The sequence below is a fragment of the Pomacea canaliculata genome, linkage group LG3, assembly GCF_003073045.1.
Source record: "Pomacea canaliculata isolate SZHN2017 linkage group LG3, ASM307304v1, whole genome shotgun sequence".
In the NCBI taxonomy this organism is placed as follows: Eukaryota; Metazoa; Mollusca; class Gastropoda; order Architaenioglossa; family Ampullariidae; genus Pomacea; species Pomacea canaliculata.
Window position 1 is genome coordinate 19,599,693 of NC_037592.1, and position 18,464 is coordinate 19,618,156.

General features: G+C 39.4%; 1 protein-coding gene across 6 annotated transcripts in view; it reads right to left on the bottom strand.

Annotated features, from left to right (window-relative positions):
• Positions 1-18,464, bottom strand: part of LOC112560919 — a 40,157-nt gene that overhangs the window by 5,843 nt on the left and 15,850 nt on the right. Inside the window, exons 1-8 of one of the 6 annotated variants that reach the window (XM_025233031.1) lie at positions 12,408-13,103; positions 11,112-11,372; positions 8,916-9,182; positions 8,562-8,664; positions 1,827-1,924; positions 654-790; positions 455-569; positions 42-131 (exon numbers count right to left, since the gene is read on the bottom strand). In XM_025233031.1, the coding sequence (XP_025088816.1) occupies positions 42-131; positions 455-569; positions 654-790; positions 1,827-1,924; positions 8,562-8,664; positions 8,916-9,182 (810 nt within the window). In that variant the 5' untranslated portion in view covers positions 11,112-11,372; positions 12,408-13,103. Of the gene's footprint in view, positions 1-41; positions 132-454; positions 570-653; positions 791-1,826; positions 1,925-2,114; positions 3,874-7,336; positions 9,183-11,111; positions 11,373-12,407; positions 13,104-18,369; positions 18,462-18,464 lie in introns of those variants that run through there. The other 5 variants (XM_025233033.1, XM_025233032.1, XR_003098624.1 and 2 more) reach the window with 5 other exon arrangements.

Here is an 18,464-nt window from a genome sequence, read left to right on the forward strand (position 1 = left end):
GCAAATAATTGTATTATTATTAATCACTGCAGATAACTAACCTGACACCTTGTGTTGTGAGCAAAGCTATGGAAAACAGGAACAACCAATTTGAATCTCTCTGCAAGTTGTCCAGTCAGTTCTGGACACCTCTGTTGAAATAAAACAATAAGGCTAAATATACAAAGCTACAGCTCCAACTCAACACATTTTTATCACACCTTAAGATATATGATGTAATCATTCAGTAGTACATATTTATAAACTCTGTCTTCTCCAAAATAAGAAACCAACTAAAATAGTACATAATAATCATCACTTAACCTTGGTGTCATTATACACCTGGTGTAAACCACCATGCAGGTGGTTTTTTTTATAAAACCAATACCATGCTACAGACAATACCAATAACATACAAAACAATGTCAGTTTATTTTATCTGAAACACCTAAGATTCAACTGGTGTTTTACATACCCCAAGATGAGCTTGCAGTCTACAGGCAATATCATACATGACAATCTGCTTTTCATTTGTAGCACCAACCTGCCTTGAAGCAATCTGCTTCATAATATAGACTGGATATGCAAATCTGAAACAAATTCTAAAATTAGTAACATGTTATATACTAGATCTATGTGTGCTGTTACATTCATGACTAATATTCATAAATTACCTTTCTCCATGCTCCATGTTCACAAAATAGAGGGGAAATCCATGGTGACACACAGAGCCAAACAATCCTTTTATATCCAGATTTGCACTTTTATTTTTAGCCCTAACCATGTCACCAGCCTGAAAGTCTGAGCACTCCTGAAAGTAAGAACATTGTACATAAAATAATAATGTTGATATTCATAACAGAACAACAACATTCATATTATTAAAAATAAACATTTCAGTTGATAAATTATCACAGAAGACAATTATCTGGTTTATTTGAACTTATCATTGATAGAAACTGATAGAAACCTCTTACATATCAATATGTAATAATGGTAAAAATGTTACTTCTTTCATTTTATGTTAGATTGGTTGCTACGCAGTACTGTTAACTATACTGTTTTAGCAACCAAAATTAAATGGAACTAAAATACTGCACTCACTGATGATTCAGGGACAGATTTTGAAACTGCTTGGCAGTGATTATTAACGAAGTCTCTGACACTGTCATCTGGACAAAAGTCCTGGTCCAGACCCAGAGTGCAGTTTGTGGACAAGTCCAAAATTAGCGTCCATAGAGACGACAGACCTTTCAGGTTTCTACCATAAATATATCATTAAATGGTAATCTTGATATAATCATAAATGTATCTGTAAAGCACCAGTTCTTGCTATAGGCATTCATGATGCATAATTTTGCGAAACTGTTAAACACATGAGCAACATCCACCCACACATGGAAGCAAAAAAAAAAATGTATGTTTTACTAATGCTTTGAAGGCAGTCAGCATAGAATTCTAGCAAATATAGTGGCAGAAGTCTGGTTAGAGGAATGTACAACCAGAGAGAGAGGAGAAGATAAAACCAGACCGTGTGTAGATGTGAACTGAGATAAATGTTTTGATGGGGCCAGCACTACTGAGCCACTTAAAAAGTTAATTGAACATAATGATCAGTATCTACCTTTTTTTTTTTTTTTACATTTCCCTAAATCCTGCTTTAATGATTTATTTTAAACAGATGTCTGCCTTACTAAAAATCTAAACCCATAATGATTAAAAAAAATCTTGTAGCTAGCAAAGCAGTTGAAACCTAAATGCAAAGAAATGTGTAATAAATCCTGTTTAAGCAATGACTTATTGGCACTAATACAGACATCTAGCCGACAGTTCAGGAGTACACATACCAATGTACATACTGGGCAGTTCTTGCCCACAATGTCTGGAGAATGTGCCATCTCAAGGCACGACACTTGATGATGATGGAATTCAGTTAGTGCGTTTCCTGAAAACAATATATTTGCAAACTAAAATACTTTTTCTTGGCACTTAAACTAACTGCAAATATCCAATGACAAGCTTCAAAAAATCAGTCAGTGGTATAAACACATTTGGCATCCATTAATTTTCAGTACAAATGACACTATTTATAAATGATAATGCAGTTTCACATAATGTACTACATAAATTATTACCCAGTGCCAGGTAGAGGTTTCTGCAGTCAGTTGTGTGAGGAGGCAGGAAAGTAGTTCTTCTTTTTAAGGCAAAGCAAAACTTTTGCAGAGATAATTGACCTTCAAGCTGTAGCATTCGCCCTAGCTCCATCAGTGTTATCGTGAAGGCTGTTTCTGGCTGTTCGGGTGTTGCTGGCCATAATCCCCTTCTAACTAAGGTAACAGCTTCTGGCGGGGGGAGGGGTGAACTGTGTTCACGAGCTGTGCGGACGCTTTTTTTCCACGCTCTTCAATACAAGGTGTATTTTGCCTAGTTTTACGGAAGTTACTCATCTTTGTGGTGTATTGTGCAAAAAATACTGATCTCCCAATTACAGGCTGCATAGAAAAGTAAATTTTATGCGAATATTCAGTCAAATTAGTTGAATTTTAAAAAAATTTATGAAAGAAGCCAGGTGACCACAGTGTTCAACGGAGCGTGAACAGCACGGCGGTAGCCTTGTGTGATTCGTGAGTGTGTGACACCTCCACTGGACGCTATGGCCCGCTCCAACAAGAGTAAAGTCTTAACTGATATCCAGACACTACTCAACAAACAAGAGGAAAACATTAAACACCACATAGACGAAGTTAGAGACGAACTGAGACTCTTCAAATCGGCCATTGATAAACTGTTTATGGAGTTACAGCAAGTTAAACAAAGGCAAGAGTCACTCGAGCAAAATACTGAGAGACTAAAATATCATGTAGACCAGTCTCTCCAGGTCTTTTACGACAAGCTCAACAAGCTCGAAGGTTTCTCACGCAGAGACAATCTGAAGTTCTTCGGGATATCAGAAACTGGAGATGATTCATACGAAACCTGTGCTGCTATGATAATAAACCTCCTGCAAGAAACAATTCCGGGGAAAGTGTGGCAAACTACTGACATCGTGCGAGCGCACAGAGTCGGTAAGAAAATTGTGCCAGCAGGACATACCCAAAACAGAGAAAACAAACCACGTCCCATAATCGCTAAGTTCACTCGATGGTCTGACAAGTTGGATATACTTACCAAAGCACGAGAGAAACTGAGAGCAAAAGGTGTATCTGTGGCTAGTGATCTCACAGAAAGAAAAACGTCGATCATAAAGTGTTACAGAGATAGCGGGGTGCGTGCGTTCTACAGGGGAGACCGGCTCGTTGTTGGAGGACCCTTACATCAAAATACGAACAGACAACAGGAAGAGAGGGAGAAACCCCGAACCAACGCAGACAGCTCCCCCTCCCAGCACCAGACAACCCTGCAGCACCAGACTGATGAATACACACTAACAACAGCGCAGCGGAACAACGGAGTCCGACAGCACCGGAGCAGTCAGTCTTACTTACCTTTGGAACCGCTATCTACCTCTGCAATCAACACAAATGCTGCTACTGGCAGAGGGGCAACAGTGGAAAACCGGCATTCCAAGAGAATTCAGTGCACACCGACCACAATAATACACGCCTTAGGCAACATTAGCAACAACCTACAGATGATTCCGACTGCTATCTTGCCTACTAAATGCCCTTCTGAATCCAGTATTACCAATACATCTACCAGCGACAATACAAAGGGGAAGGACACACATCCATACACCAGGATAACAGAGGCCAACAACAGCCAGACAGCCGATGTCAGCAGCGGGTGTCCACCTGACAGCAATGTGCAAGTATCGTCCCCACACCCCGCATCGGTGTCTTCGGCTAGTCGTGACCCAGAAACCACGCACGGGGTACCCGTGCTGACTAGCCGGGTAAGGACCTGGGCTGCGGTGCATAGGCGGTCTTAACTTTTCGTCTTGCTTAACTCGCTTTTCGTCTTGGCTAAGTTCGCGGTCTCAAGCCTGTTGCATGAGCGATCTCAGCCCCTTGCTTAGCTGAGAACCGGGTCAGGTCAGCGCGGCGGTCGAGGTCGGCGATATAAATAAATTCGTTTGGGAGCGGCCTTGCCAACCGTATATTCCACCAATGAAAACTGCGCTACAGCGATGGTGCCGAGCCGCGAAATTCGTCTGCGCACCATTACTGAAACGAAGTAGGGATGTGCGACAGCGAAATATTAGTCTTAATCGAGGAGGTTACCAGGGAGAAGAAGAGGCTTTACCAGAAAAAAGAAAAAGATGAAATAAGAAAGATATGAGCGGATTTAAGATCTTCCATAATTTCATTTCGATGTCGTCAGAAACATCCATCAGCGGACAGGGTGCCACCAGAAACACCCGTGATGAAAGGAGAAAGTGATAAATATTTTGGTAGATGATTTCAGAGAACTGATGGAAGGCATAAACATCGAAGGTTGGTCTTTTTGTTTACCTGTGTAGACTTTTTTTTTACGTCTGTGTCATCCGCAGAAAAAGCTCTAGATACCGAGAGAATGCAAATGCAAAGCCTATAGTCAGCACACAACAGCCAGTTTGAAAATAAGTATTTCCATCCGAAATACATTTATTTAAAATAACTAGATACATTTCTGATTTAGTTTTTGTTACAGGTGGTGAATCATTTAATATGCTGGTTCCTCCAGAAGTTTTTCATGATAGGGGAGAGTAATAAAAATAATAATATTGACATATATAGGAGGTGCAATATAGAACACTCCAGTTCAATCTTCTAATTCAACAATGGAGATGCTTTTGCTAGAAGTATATGCAGATTTATTATTTTCATGCATAACAAACAACAATGAATTGAACATTTCAGATGATGATGTTTTCAAATGGGAAATTTTAAAAATGTACTTTATATCAGATATTCCTGATGGTATTTTTGAACAAAACATGAAATATTAAGGAAAAGCCACCAAGGTTTTTGTACTTTAGAGAGGGCAGCTACATATAATTTTCCACAGCTGGCTTAAAATTATAAATTGTTTAATTCAAGTGCCAAACACAGACTATGACATAATTTGGGAGATGTACACAGCAGGTTTGTCTTTACATCCACAGTCAGTTTGGACATTTAACAAGTTTTAACTACAAGTCTAATGCATGTTACAGTACCAGTGTTCTACAGTTTAGATTCCAGTAGACACTGATCAGCTTCTGAATGACAGATTTGCAGTGTCTACATTCTTAAACAGTTGCAAATAAGATGTTATGAAGTTCTGAAATGGCTACACCTGAGTCCAGTGAAAAGTGCTAAATATTAACTCTAAAGAGAGAAACATGTCCTTCACAATCCTACTAGTAGCATGTAGTAAATATCAACATTACTGCTTTTTATAGTTACTTGGCATCACAAAGAATAACAAGCAACACAATAATCTATTTATATAGAAACCTTACACAGAAGAGTAATTCAAACAATACCTTTACGTAACCTAATGCGATGGTAAGTACTCAGTGCTCCCAAGTAGAAGTGTCATGAATCAATTGTTCTAAGAAACATTTCTTTCGCGCAGCATCAAGACCACACAGAGAGCCACACAGCAATATTCAAAGCCATCAAAGCGGCTTAGGCCTAGACAGCTGCACATTTCTGAAAAAATCTTTTTGACTGTCAGATAAAACACACAAGGTGATGTACCAAGCAGCCAGAATTCCATCCGTCAACTGGGTCACCCGAAGAAAGCAAATACCTGATGATACAAAAGAATGCACAACAAAGATAAGAGAACGAAAAACTTTGTAGCTCCTGGACAGTGAACTTGAATCTTGTTAAAAAAGAATTGCAATTCATGGAAATCAAAATAAATCTGGCACAGGCTGAGGTAACAAATACTAGACGGAAAAACAGATGGAAATGGATTGGTAATGCCAGCTGCTGAAAGTGTTCACCATCTGATTGGGGTGGATGTTGCTATTCAGGCAAAGTCAAATTGAATAATAATGTGACTATTCAGTTAGAAATTATGACAGCACAATGGAACACATGATGATTTTTGCTGTTTTGGCAGGGATGTATCTGAAGTCACAAATATATTCTGAAGCATATGATATTAAAGGGGAGGAGTTCTTTTCCTTGTCTGCATTTAAAAAAAGGGAAACTAAGCCAGTCCCTCAGCGGGTAGCCACTGTCTCCCATATTCATCCCATGTCAATGCCGTCAGCCACTACAACTTGCATTATGCTTGTAGCATAAAATTGTAATGCCACCATCACCTGCAAAAGACATAGGAAATATTATTGACCTCAAGGATTTATATATTTTAGTATTCACATCTAAACAAAACTGTCCATTTTTAGTTAAAAAGGACGATGATAACATTAACCTATTATGATTATCTATCTCTTGAGCCACATGCTTACAACTTGAGACATACTGCAAGGAACTGCCTGTCAAATTGATAAACATGTATTAAATCAAACTATATAAGAGATTCTGGGTGCTCTGCTACTTTATTCTGTGTTGTTTTACTTAAATACAATGCCATCAATTTTTTAATAATGTTTACATACTCTAAAACAACACTCGGAGCACAGTGGATGGGCCAGAATTGTGCGTCTGCTCATATAACCCAAGTACAGCAAACTGAAATTTTTTGGATTATTGCTGTCACCAGAGTGAAAGTAGAAAATTTTTATTACTTTTATTGCAAAGTTCAAGTTTTTTCCTTTCGAAATATGTATAAGTTTTGTGGTCTCATGTTTACCTGAGAGCAGCAATAATAACAACAAACATCACCCACTGTCGTCAACACCGTCTTAAGTTCTACGCCATTGTTTTATTGTGTAACTATATTTTGATGTCATTCTAACATTATTAAATATTTTTAACGTAATGCTGTCAATTACACTTATTAATTATATATTTATATAGTGGTGGTGACTGTAGTCTTACCTGCAACAAAGGCGGAATAGAGTCTTTTCGTTGAAAATGATGGTCGAAATCATTTTCCACTGTTATGTTCGCTCGACGGAATCAAAAACGATGAAACAAATCGACGTCATACATTTCAAATGGATTTGATCGATCCCTGAAGTAGTCAAAAATCTGTATTTGTCAATGGTATACGCAGGGCAACTCAGTAAACAACACGATCAAGCGCCACTGTTACTACGAAAGCCGCCGTACGGTCATGCGTAAGCAGCGTGTCGCGGTTAAGCAAGGAGTTAAGCCTGGGGGGGACCAGTCTCAAATTTTAAGACTAAGACCGCTTGCTTAGCGAGTTGAGATCGCCCATGCACCGCGCTTAGCAGGCGTCTTAGGTTAAGACAGCGTGCTTGGCTTAACTGCGGTCTTAACTCGAGTTAAGACCGCCTATGCACCGCAGCCAAGGAGCACGGCGTCCGGATATGCTGAAGAGGTCAAAGGGACGCAACAGCTGATGAGAGATGACAGTACATGTACACCCAAATAGCGCAAGAATAAGAACGGAGGAGCAAGCGAAAAGGGGAAGAAGCAAGGCTCTCTGGATAGCTATATAAGTGACAAGAACACCTCAGATAGTGCAACAAGATCACAACCCAAGTGGAAATAGGAAAAAACTGGCCGTCAGGCAAGGCGTTTGACTTGTGTTAACTATAATGTAGAGGAGATAACTTGTTGGTAGATTATATCACGTCATTTGACTTTATTTGTTTAACAGGGACGCACATGGAGATACTCTTAACATCCTGCCAGAATACATTAAGATTTATGCCCCTGCAAGAAAATTGTTTAAGCAGGGCCGATGGTCAGGTGGGGTTCTTCTTACGGTAAAATGCTGTTGGTCACAATATATAAAGGAAGCAAGATTTGATTCAACCAATATAGTTACACTGAAAATTGATAAAAAAATTAATGAACTCTGACAAAGATGTTATCTTGATATCATGCTATATGGTGCCAGAAGGCAGCCCTTGTTACAATTCATTAGATATAAAAGATGGCATTCACCTATTAGAGGAAAGTGTATTGCAGTATATATAGATAAAGATGAATTCTACTAAATTTCATGTGGAGGACAGGGTCCGAACAAGTTAGTACAGATGATACTGTAAATTATTTTCCTTCTATGCTGCATTGTGTTACCACTATGTATGTATCCCCCCCATGTCAAAATGACTATATGAGTTACTGACATTAAAGATCTCGTACTCGTACTCGTAACAGCTTCTGGCTCACACTGGCAGAAATGGGATTTTATTTTATGCTGTCTCCCTGCAACAACATATCATTTATCCAATAGTCTGAATAGGATCATTTAACTGGGCCAACATACCTTTATGAAAGCATTTTACCACTCTAGCTCCTTGTTAAGTATGATCAATCCTTTCCTACAAATGCAGTCTTCAATAAGGTGAATGCCATTGAAAAATCATTTCCTGAGGCATTGAAGATACCATTGGAAATTATTGGTTTAAACACTAGAATGTCATATATTGTATATTGTAATGTTTGCAAGGAGTCCTTGAGGGACCTGATGGCATAAAGGAACTTTTTTGAGAAACAAATAGTTCCTGGGTTTGCTTTTTTTTCCCTACATAATGTACTTCTTATACTGCTGCTGCTAAATACACATACCCAATGCATCAAAAACTCTTATTTGACGAGAGTATATGCTGTCACATGAGTGTTCATGGATGAGGGTTGTTTCTTTAATAAGGGGCACAAACATATAAACATCCTGAAAAAAAATTAACATAAGCAAATTATCAGATAGACAAAAAATAAGATATGTTCTGTAACTGCAGGAAAAAATAAGTATACAACTATGCAAGCTAATTTAATATTTTCAATGTAGCAGTTATCTGTGTAGTGTTTATTAATATTTGAATTAAATTTTAAGCATACACAGTGCTAACAGTGTAATGCATTCCAATAGGCTAAGATTTTGAATAAATATACTTTCACTAATTTTATACATTTAGTACTTACATTTTTCCAAACATACGCCTGATGGTACATTACCATGCGGTGGATATTCTCATTACACATCATGCAATACAGAGTGTTGGGTCCACAGTCAGGACACCATATGATTTCGGGAACCTCAGAAGAGCCACATGAGGAACATTGATTTGAAGCAGGACAAAATCCTTCCATCCGGGCAACAACCAGATCAGATCGTATTTTTCTCCATCCTTCTGCCTCGTTTACTGCCCTTTTTTTTGTGGCTGCTAGGTTCTGCCACCTCAGATTCATCTGTTAATAGTGCATAGTTAATAGCACAGGTAAAATATAATTTAAAAGAGCACCCATTAGAACAGATTGTCAATCTCTTCAGTGCTCTACATCCAACTATAGAAAATTATTCCACTTGGAAATAGTTCTTAAATAAATTTGCATGTTCAAAGCACTGTTGATCAAAATGCTTATGATATATCCTACTTACGCCCAACAACTGACAGTTGTTATGTGACAGCATTGCATTTTATTCTGCCAACTTTTATGAATTATTATGCAGAGCATCATCTAATATTACTAACAACTGTTATACCCCTCAGTGTAAGTAAAAATTCTATACGAATCTAATTTATATAAGTATTAATAATGTTCTATGAATATTTGTGACTAATAAAGTTTACCATACTTTTATTATTCTAATTTAGAATAAGATAAGATAAGATAAGATAATACTTTATTAATCCCTAGAGGGCAATTCAGTTGCAGCTCGATTATATATATTAAACCCCACAGGCAGTCGAGTTGCAGTCAATCATACCAGCTCGATTAAAGTCATACATGATCGCATGCATATCACATTCATAATCCATTCAAAAGTCTGACGGCTGAAGCAACAAAAGACAGCCGCAGTCGGTTTGTCCTGCATGCAGGCATACTATATCGGCGACCTGATGGGAGCTGGACAAGTTCACCCGACAGAGCATGCCTGTCATCACGAAGGATGGCAGACACTTTCAGAAGAGTCCTCCTGTTATACAGATCCTGAAGAGAACTCTGGGTGGATCCAACGACTTTGGAGCAGGTGGATACCACACGATGTAGGCTGCTCTTGTCCTTCACCGATAAACTATTATAGAAACAGATGAACGAGAAGGACAGCACGCTCTCTATATGTGATCTGTAAAAAAGCTGAAGAAATTGGGGGGAGACAGAGAAAGACCTCAGCTTCCGTAGGAGGAAGAGGCGTTGTTGAGCCTTCTTCACGACAGATTGAGTGTTGACATCCCAGCAAAGTCGCCTATCGAAGATGGTGCCCAGGTATTTAAAGCAGAAACAATTTCCACCTCCTTGTCATGGATGACACAGACGGGACACGGTGGAGAATTCCGACGGAAATCAAAGACAATCTCCTTCGTCTTACTCACATTAAGTTCTAGAAAGTTGTCATCGCACCAAACAATGAATTCTTCCAAAGCATCACCGTGAGTGTGCACCGGCCCGCTAAGGAGAGACAGCAGTGCAGTGTCATCAGAGAATTTAACAAGATAGTGACCCTCATGACTACTGCGACAACTGTTGGTATACAGGATAAACAGAAGCGGGGATAGAACACATCCCTGAGGTGAGCCGGTGCATGTGGTGGTTAAGTCGGAAAAAGTGCCATTGACAAGAACTCGTTGCTGCCTGTCGACCAAAAAGTGAATTATCCATGACACTAGCTGATGATCAAGGGAAAACTCGTCGAGGAGTCTTCGAGCTAGGATATGTGGCTGGATAGTGTTAAAGGCCGAAGAGAAATCAGTGAATAATAGTCGAGCATGGGCTTGAGGATTCTCCAGGTGTTTGATTAAAGTGTGGAGGGTGAACAGTTTAGCATCATCAACACCTGATGATAGCTAAGGTTGTCTGTCTCTGTCTCATTTAAATAAACTATGACTTCCAATACATCACTGAGAAAATACAATAAACTGGCTCTTTGTGTACCAGATTACCATGTGTCATCCATTGATTTATGCTTTAATTATTCATGCAGATGTAGCTATGGAATGATAAACATGAGAAAATACAGCTATGGATGTAAAATACTCTGGTGTGAGGAATATGCAGGAGGTATTTTACTTATTAAGTATACTATTCACCGAATACATATATTCAATTAACATATATATATATATAGTGCAATTATTGACATTCCTAGTTACAATGGTAATTTAGTTTTTCACATACTGGTTTCAAGTGGAAAGGTTACACTGGGTTCTTGCTCCTCCTGTTGAATGATTCTGGCTTCATGCTCCTCCTGTTGAATGATGCTGGGTCTATTGCCTTGTAGTGAGTCTATAGACCTCATGAGGTCTCGGTACTCCTTTACAGAACATCGCACCTTACGGGACTTACCCTTCCTTCCATTGTCTTTGATAGTACAAACACTACCTAACTGAACACATTTTCCTCTTCCACTTCTACGCATTGTTGATTACAGATACAAATCTGCAAAATGACAAAAATACAGCACAATAGATAACTTTTGAGTCTAGAATTCCAATTTTTCATTTGGTCTGAACTTAAATATCATTTCTCAAAGGATAAATACATATTTATCCTGTCTACAGACTCTTAGAAAATAGATCTCAGTGATAGAAAGCAGCTGGAGCCATTCACAAAATTGATCAGATGCAAAAAATTACAGTCCTCCACTCCCGTTTTGTTGCTGGTACCATCAACATGCAATAAGACTACCCACCAAACACAAACCTCACAAACCCTTTTGAGGTTTGTCAACCATACTGAGAAAGACAATCCAGTGGAATCTCAGCACTTGAACTGCTCGGTACTAAAATATTTTGGTCTTTGACAATTTTTAAAAATTTATTTTTGGTGCTTAACCACTTGCTTGGCACTCAACCATCATGCTAAAACAAGAATGAATACCATGTTTAAGTGGTGATTAAAAAGCATCACTTTGTGTGAATTATTTAAAGAAATAAGCATATTCCTTTGTACTGTTCATGATTTTGTACTTTTAAAGTATACATATATGCAAACAATTATACATTCAGTCATTGTGGTACCACAAACTTTATTTAGTGCTAAATGTGAAGAAACAGGAAAACAGTAACAATAATTTTAAATAAAAAAGGAACAGTGAAAAGTATGAGAATGGTATAGGTATGCTTTAAAGTAGCCATTCACTATGGATATCGACAATATTAAAACATGAGACCATTAATTAAGTTAGATGAAATAACGAAAGTAGCAAAAGTGGTAAAAAAACAACAACATATTTAGTTCTATATTTATAATGCTATAATAACTGAATTTATTTTTTAAATAAAACATTCAAAATATGCCTTACTTATCATGTGTGTAATTGCCATGCTTTATAATGCTATGACTAATATACTGGCGATAAAACATATTCAATGCATTTACACTAGTTCTTAGTGGGGGTTGGAGGGGGGGTAGGTGCTAGGCAACACTTCTTACAATATGGATTAATTTGATAACACAGCTGCATCTACTTACCAAACTGAACAAATACCAGCTAGTATGTCGTACAGTCTCTATGATTATATTTCTGCGCCACAAAACTGCAAATGGACTGTGAAGTAGTTAGTTCCCCTGAAAAGGGCGAGATGAGGGAGCGTTAATTGTTTTTAACTGAAGTTGAAGGGTCCAGTTGGGATCAATTCAACCTCGGAGTTTAATTTGACTACACCAAATTTGGACGTTATTAACTTCATTTTTAACTACTGTTAATTGCAAATGACAGAGTGTGTGCGTGTGTGCAGATCTATGCGTGCGCGAGGAGAATAGAGAACGAGTTAAGAGAAAGAGAGCGAGAGAATACCTTAACTTTTTTTTTTTTTTTGTTACATGTACATGTAGTATAAAATTTAAGTGATAGATTTTCAATAAATATACTTAAATGCACGTAGCTCAGTAAATTGGACCGCAGAAACCACAAAAAATTATGGAGGTAATTTCTGTTATTTTCTTAATACTGCACGTCATTCTTGGTTTTAATCTTATTTATTTCTATGTGTGTGTGCGTGCACATTCAAGAGAAAGAGGGTTAGTATATGTGTGTACATGCGAGACAGAGAGAACGTATAATGTGCCCATTCGAGAGCGAGAGAGAGAGAGGAGAACGAGTGGAGATCAAAAGCGCGCGAGCCATCGTGAGAGTACGTGTGTGTGTGCTTACGTGCGTGTGAGCGATACAGTATACAGGTAGTCCTCGACTTACGACGGGGATCCGTTCTTAACGCGGCGTCGTAAACCGAATTTCGACGTAAGTCGGATCATACGTTCATACAGTACTGTAGCATAATAACAGTACAGTCCTGCAAACACTTAGCCTATCCACACACCTATCCTAACACAGCAACCTACATAATTATCAATAAACATAAGTACAGTAAAATATTGTGCAGTACACTACGCTTTGTTGTCACTGTCGCTTTCATAGGAGCAGATCCTGTCACGTGTTCAAGGATGTGATCTTCATCTTGATAATCGTAGCGACAGTCGAGCGACTAAGTCCTAATGACCTGCTAATTTCTGCTGCTGTTTCCCACTTCTCACATTGCCTTATGACTTCCGCCGCACGTGGAATGAGGATCACGTACAGTTCGACTTACGCCGCTAAACCTCGCAAGCCGGAGTGAGCGTCGTTTACAGTGTCGTAACCACGAAACGACGTAACTCGAGACCGTCGTAACCCGAGGACTACCTGTATGTGTGCTTGCGTGCGAGCGAGTGTGTTTGTGTGCGCGTGCGAGCGAGAGAGTGTGTGTGTGTGCTTGCGTGCGAGTGTGCGTGCGTGTGCGCTTGCGTCCGTACGAGCGAGAGTGCGCGTGCGAGAGAGAGAGTGGTGCGCTTGCATGCGTACGAGCGAAAGAGTGTGTGTGTGCTTGCGTGCGAGTATGCGTGTGCGTGTGCGCTTGCGTACGAGCGAGAGTGCGCGTGCGAGAGTGTGCATGTGTGCGCTTGCATGCGTACGAGCGAGAGAGAGAGAGTGTGTGGTGCAAGCGCGCGAGCGAGAGAGAGAGAGGAAAACGAGTCGAGAGTTAAATCCCTTGTTATTGTAGATCTTGGCATATTGAGTATGCGGGGAACAGACTACTTGAACATCAGGACATGTTCTGCAGCATGCTGAGTATGCCCTTTCAACAACTAACTCTGTATACTCAGTATGATGCAAACCAGGTGTTGTAAATATCAAAGTTACGACGTTAAACAGTTAAAGGGAAACAGCTTCCTGGAAAATGGAACTGGATCGCTTTAACTGGTATTTGCTTCCCTTTGACTGTCGGTGGGATGCGGTGGTGACAGCCGATTGTCAGACTAAGCGGTCTCTCGTGACACAGTGACGACTATAATGAAGGGGTGATAAGAGATAATTCCCGAGTAAAAGGACAGTTTACATAGTGTGAAGGCTGTGTGAAAGATCTATGAACTATTTCTATATAAACTCAAAGATATTGCAGTGGTGTAGGAAATTTTGGGCAAACTCCATTCAAACAGTAATCGACTTTCCCAATCTAGTCGCTTCAGTATATTTTTTAAGGGGATGGCTGCCCCCTTGCCCCCAGCAGCCCGTCCCTGGTTACTACGCCACTGTATAGTAAAAGATGTGCCTTAAATAAATCGTTTGGGCAAAAAGAGGTCTACATAGGAACTGTTTGAAGGGCTTCATGCCGTTTACAGTCAGGCCTCGTTTAACAAAAACTTTCTGAGAAATGCGTCGTTAGGCAATAACTGGCTCTGAACGCGCTCAAAGCCATAAAAAAAGGTGCTTGAGCAGTAAAAATGACCGAGACAGGAAATAAACCAGGGATTTTTAGTTCTTGGAAATGTTGAAGGGGGGAGTGGCACAAGGTAGGGGTGGTACAGCAAAAAAATGGAGCGCGTCCGTGCCGATCCGGTGAACGCTCTGCACGTGGAAAGCGAGTAATCGGTTGCAGAGCGAAAAGCAAGCGCCGTTCGGCGCGCACGAAATTTCAATGATGTGACATTCCTTAGTTTTGTAGTGTGTTCTAAATGGAATTTATTCATGTCCTGTTTAAAGTTTCAACTTTCCATGACTGAGTGCCTGCCTTAGTAAAACTCGGTGTTCAGGAGAAGAAAGTTTCTCAAAACATCCAAATTGTAGCCATTAGGATGGAAAGTTCTAGAAAATGCATTTGAATTTTTTTTTTTTTTATATAATAATTTTTTTAATTTTTTTTTTCCTTCTGATTTCTGAGTTTTACTATGTAAGTCTACAATAGTTTTTGAAACTGCATCAATCAACAACGGTGTATGAAACTGCATCAACCAAAAGGGAGAGCGTTTGAAATCAATGCAATTTACTAGTTCTTGGAAAAGTTGAAGGGGGGAGTGGCACAAGGTAGGGGTGGTACAGCAAAAAATGGAGCGCGTCCGTGCCGATCCGGTGAACGCTCTGCACGTGGAAAGCGAGTAATCGGTTGCAGAGCGAAAAGCAAGCGCCGTTCGGCGCGCACGAAATTTCAATGATGTGACATTCCTTAGCTTTGTAGTGTGTTCTAAATTGAATTTATTCATGTCCTGTTTAAAGTTTCAACTTTCCATGACTGAGTGCCTGCCTTAGTAAAACTCGGTGTTCAGGAGAAGAAAGTTTCTCAAAACATCCAAATTGTAGCCATTAGGATGGAAAGTTCTAGAAAATGCATTTGAATTTTTTTTTTTTTTTTTAATTTTTAAAATTTTTTCCTTCTGATTTCTGAGTTTTACTATGTAAGTCTACAATAGTTTTTGAAACTGCATCAATCAACAACGGTGTATGAAACTGCATCAACCAAAAGGGAGAGCGTTTGAAATCAATGCAATTTACTAGTTCTTGGAAAAGTTGAAGGGGGGAGTGGCACAAGGTAGGGGTGGTACAGCAAAAAATGGAGCGCGTCCGTGCCGATCCGGTGAACGCTCTGCACGTGGAAAGCGAGAAATCGGTTGCAGAGCGAAAAGCAAGCGCCGTTCGGCGCGCACGAAATTTCAATGATGTGACATTCCTTAGCTTTATAGTGTGTTCTAAATTGAATTTATTCATGTCCTGTTTAAAGTTTCAACTTTCCATGACTAAGTGCCTGCCTTAGTAAAACTCGGTGTTCAGGAGAAGAAAGTTTCTCAAAACATCCAAATTGTAGCCATTAGGATGGAAAGTTCTAAAAAATGCATTTGAATTTTTTTTTTTTTTAAATTTTTTAAATTTTTTTTTCCTTCTGATTTCTGAGTTTTACTATGTAAGTCTACAATAGTTTTTGAAACTGCATCAATCAACAACGTTGTATGAAACTGCATCAACCAAAAGGGAGAGCGTTTGAAATCAATGCAATTTACTAGTTCTTGGAAAAGTTGAAGGGGGGAGTGGCACAAGGTAGGGGTGGTACAGCCAAAAATGGAGCGCGTCCGTGCCGATCCGGTGAACGCTCTGCACGTGGAAAGCGAGAAATCGGTTGCAGAGATAAAAGCAAGCGCTGTTCGGCGCGCACGAAATTTCAATGATGTGAAATTCCTTAGCGTTGTAGTCTGTCGTAAATTGAATTTATTCATGTCCTGTTGGAAGTTTAAACTTTCTGTGACTGAGTGCCTGCCTTAGTAAAACTCGGTGTTCAGGAGAAAAAAGGTTTCTCAAAACATCCAAATTGTAGCCATTAGGATGGAAAGTTCCAGAAAATGCGTTGCAAAATTTTTATTTTTTTTTTTTAATTTTTAAATATAAAAAAAATTTCCTCTTGGTTATGGGGTTTTACTATGGAAAACTGCAATAGTGTATGAATCTGCAGCAATCAACAACGGTGTATGAAACTGCATCAACCAAAAGGGAGACATCGGAAATCACTGCAGTTGACTAGTTCTTGGAAAACCATGGAAAATTAATAGGGAGCATAGTTCTAAATAATCTTTGAAGCTTGTGGAAATTTCCTTCCTGGTGGCTACAATTTGAGTGTTTTGAATACATTCTTCTGTCTCCTAATTACTGAGTTATACTGTGGCAGTCAGTAATCTACAATTTATTATCTTCTTAAGTCTGTTTATCGCGAACTTCTTCCCATCAGTCTTCATTCGATGAATGCTTGCGCCTTATACTCAATAAGGTTTGATTCTAAGATCTGTGGACAGTTAGCAGCCTGATTATAAATATCAAAGTTACGACGTTAAACAGTTAAAGGGAAACAGCTTCCTGGAAAATGGAACTGGATCGCTTTAACTGGTATTTGCTTCCCTGTGACTGTCGGTGGGATGCGGTGGTGACAGCCGATTGTCAGACTAAGCGGTCTCTCGTGACACAGTGACGACTATAATGAAGGGGTGATAAGAGATAATTCCCGAGTAAAAGGACAGTTTACATAGTGTGAAGGCTGTGTGAAAGATCTATGAACTATTTCTATATAAACTCAAAGATATTGCAGTGGTGTAGGAAACTTTGGGCAAACTCCATTCAAACAGTAATCGACTTTCCCAATCTAGTCGCTTCAGTATATTTTTTAAGGGGATGGCTGCCCCCTTGCCCCCAGCAGCCCGTCCGCTAATTTTTTTTCCTAAACGTCCCAGTGAAGGGAAAAACTTCGGAAGCCTTCGGAAGCGTGACGTCAGCGAGTGCAAAATATGGCTGCTAGAATAGTTGCACGCAAGAAGAAATCTGATCACATTACTCCTGTACTACGTGACCTACATTGGCTTCCTGTGGAGCAAAGAATTGTCCACAAATTGTTAACTTTGACATATGGCTGTCTTCACGACCTTGCGCCTGCATATCTCCAAGAACTCATTCACCGTCACCAACCTCAGCGGAACCTTCGTTCAGCAGCCCAATTCAGACTTCGACGACCGAGTGTTCAGTCAGGGAATACCAACAAGAAGACTGTGGGTTTCAGATCCTTCTCTAATGTAGCCCCGCTTCTGTGGAACTCGCTTTCCCTCTCGACTAAGGAGTCTGATAGTATTGCATCTTTTCGGAAAAATCTTAAGACTCACTTGTTTAACATTATTTGAAGTTGTTCATTTGCCCTGCAGTTTGGTGGCTGCTGAGTTCCCCGCGCATTGAGCGTATCTCTGTGATACGGATACTAGCGCGTTACAAAACTACATCATCATCATCATAATAAATTTCCTTTTTTCAGAGCACTTTATGGCACAGATCTTGCATTTTCTTAAAATTTATCAATTTGCATCAATTAAATAATGTAAGCCAATTCCTTATCCTGATCATTTTGACTATAAACATTAAAGCCCTGATTTAATAAAACTCTGATTAAAGGAATAAGATGCTTCTCCAACTGTATGTCTCTTTCCTGCAAATTCAATACTGAATAGATTTTCAAGCTAAAGCCCATACTGGTCAATTTCATAACATTATTTTATCTTCTGTTTTGTTTTACACGAACTAATGCAGCCTACTGCGCTTAAAATTACCGACAAATGGTGCTTAAGAAAATTAAGAAATAATAGAGTGAAAACAAACCAGTTGTCACCACAAGATGCTGCTTTGCCCAGAGATGGTGATACTGCTATGCTGTTCAGATGATTCTTGTGATTTCGGGCCTGGAAAAGCTCCTG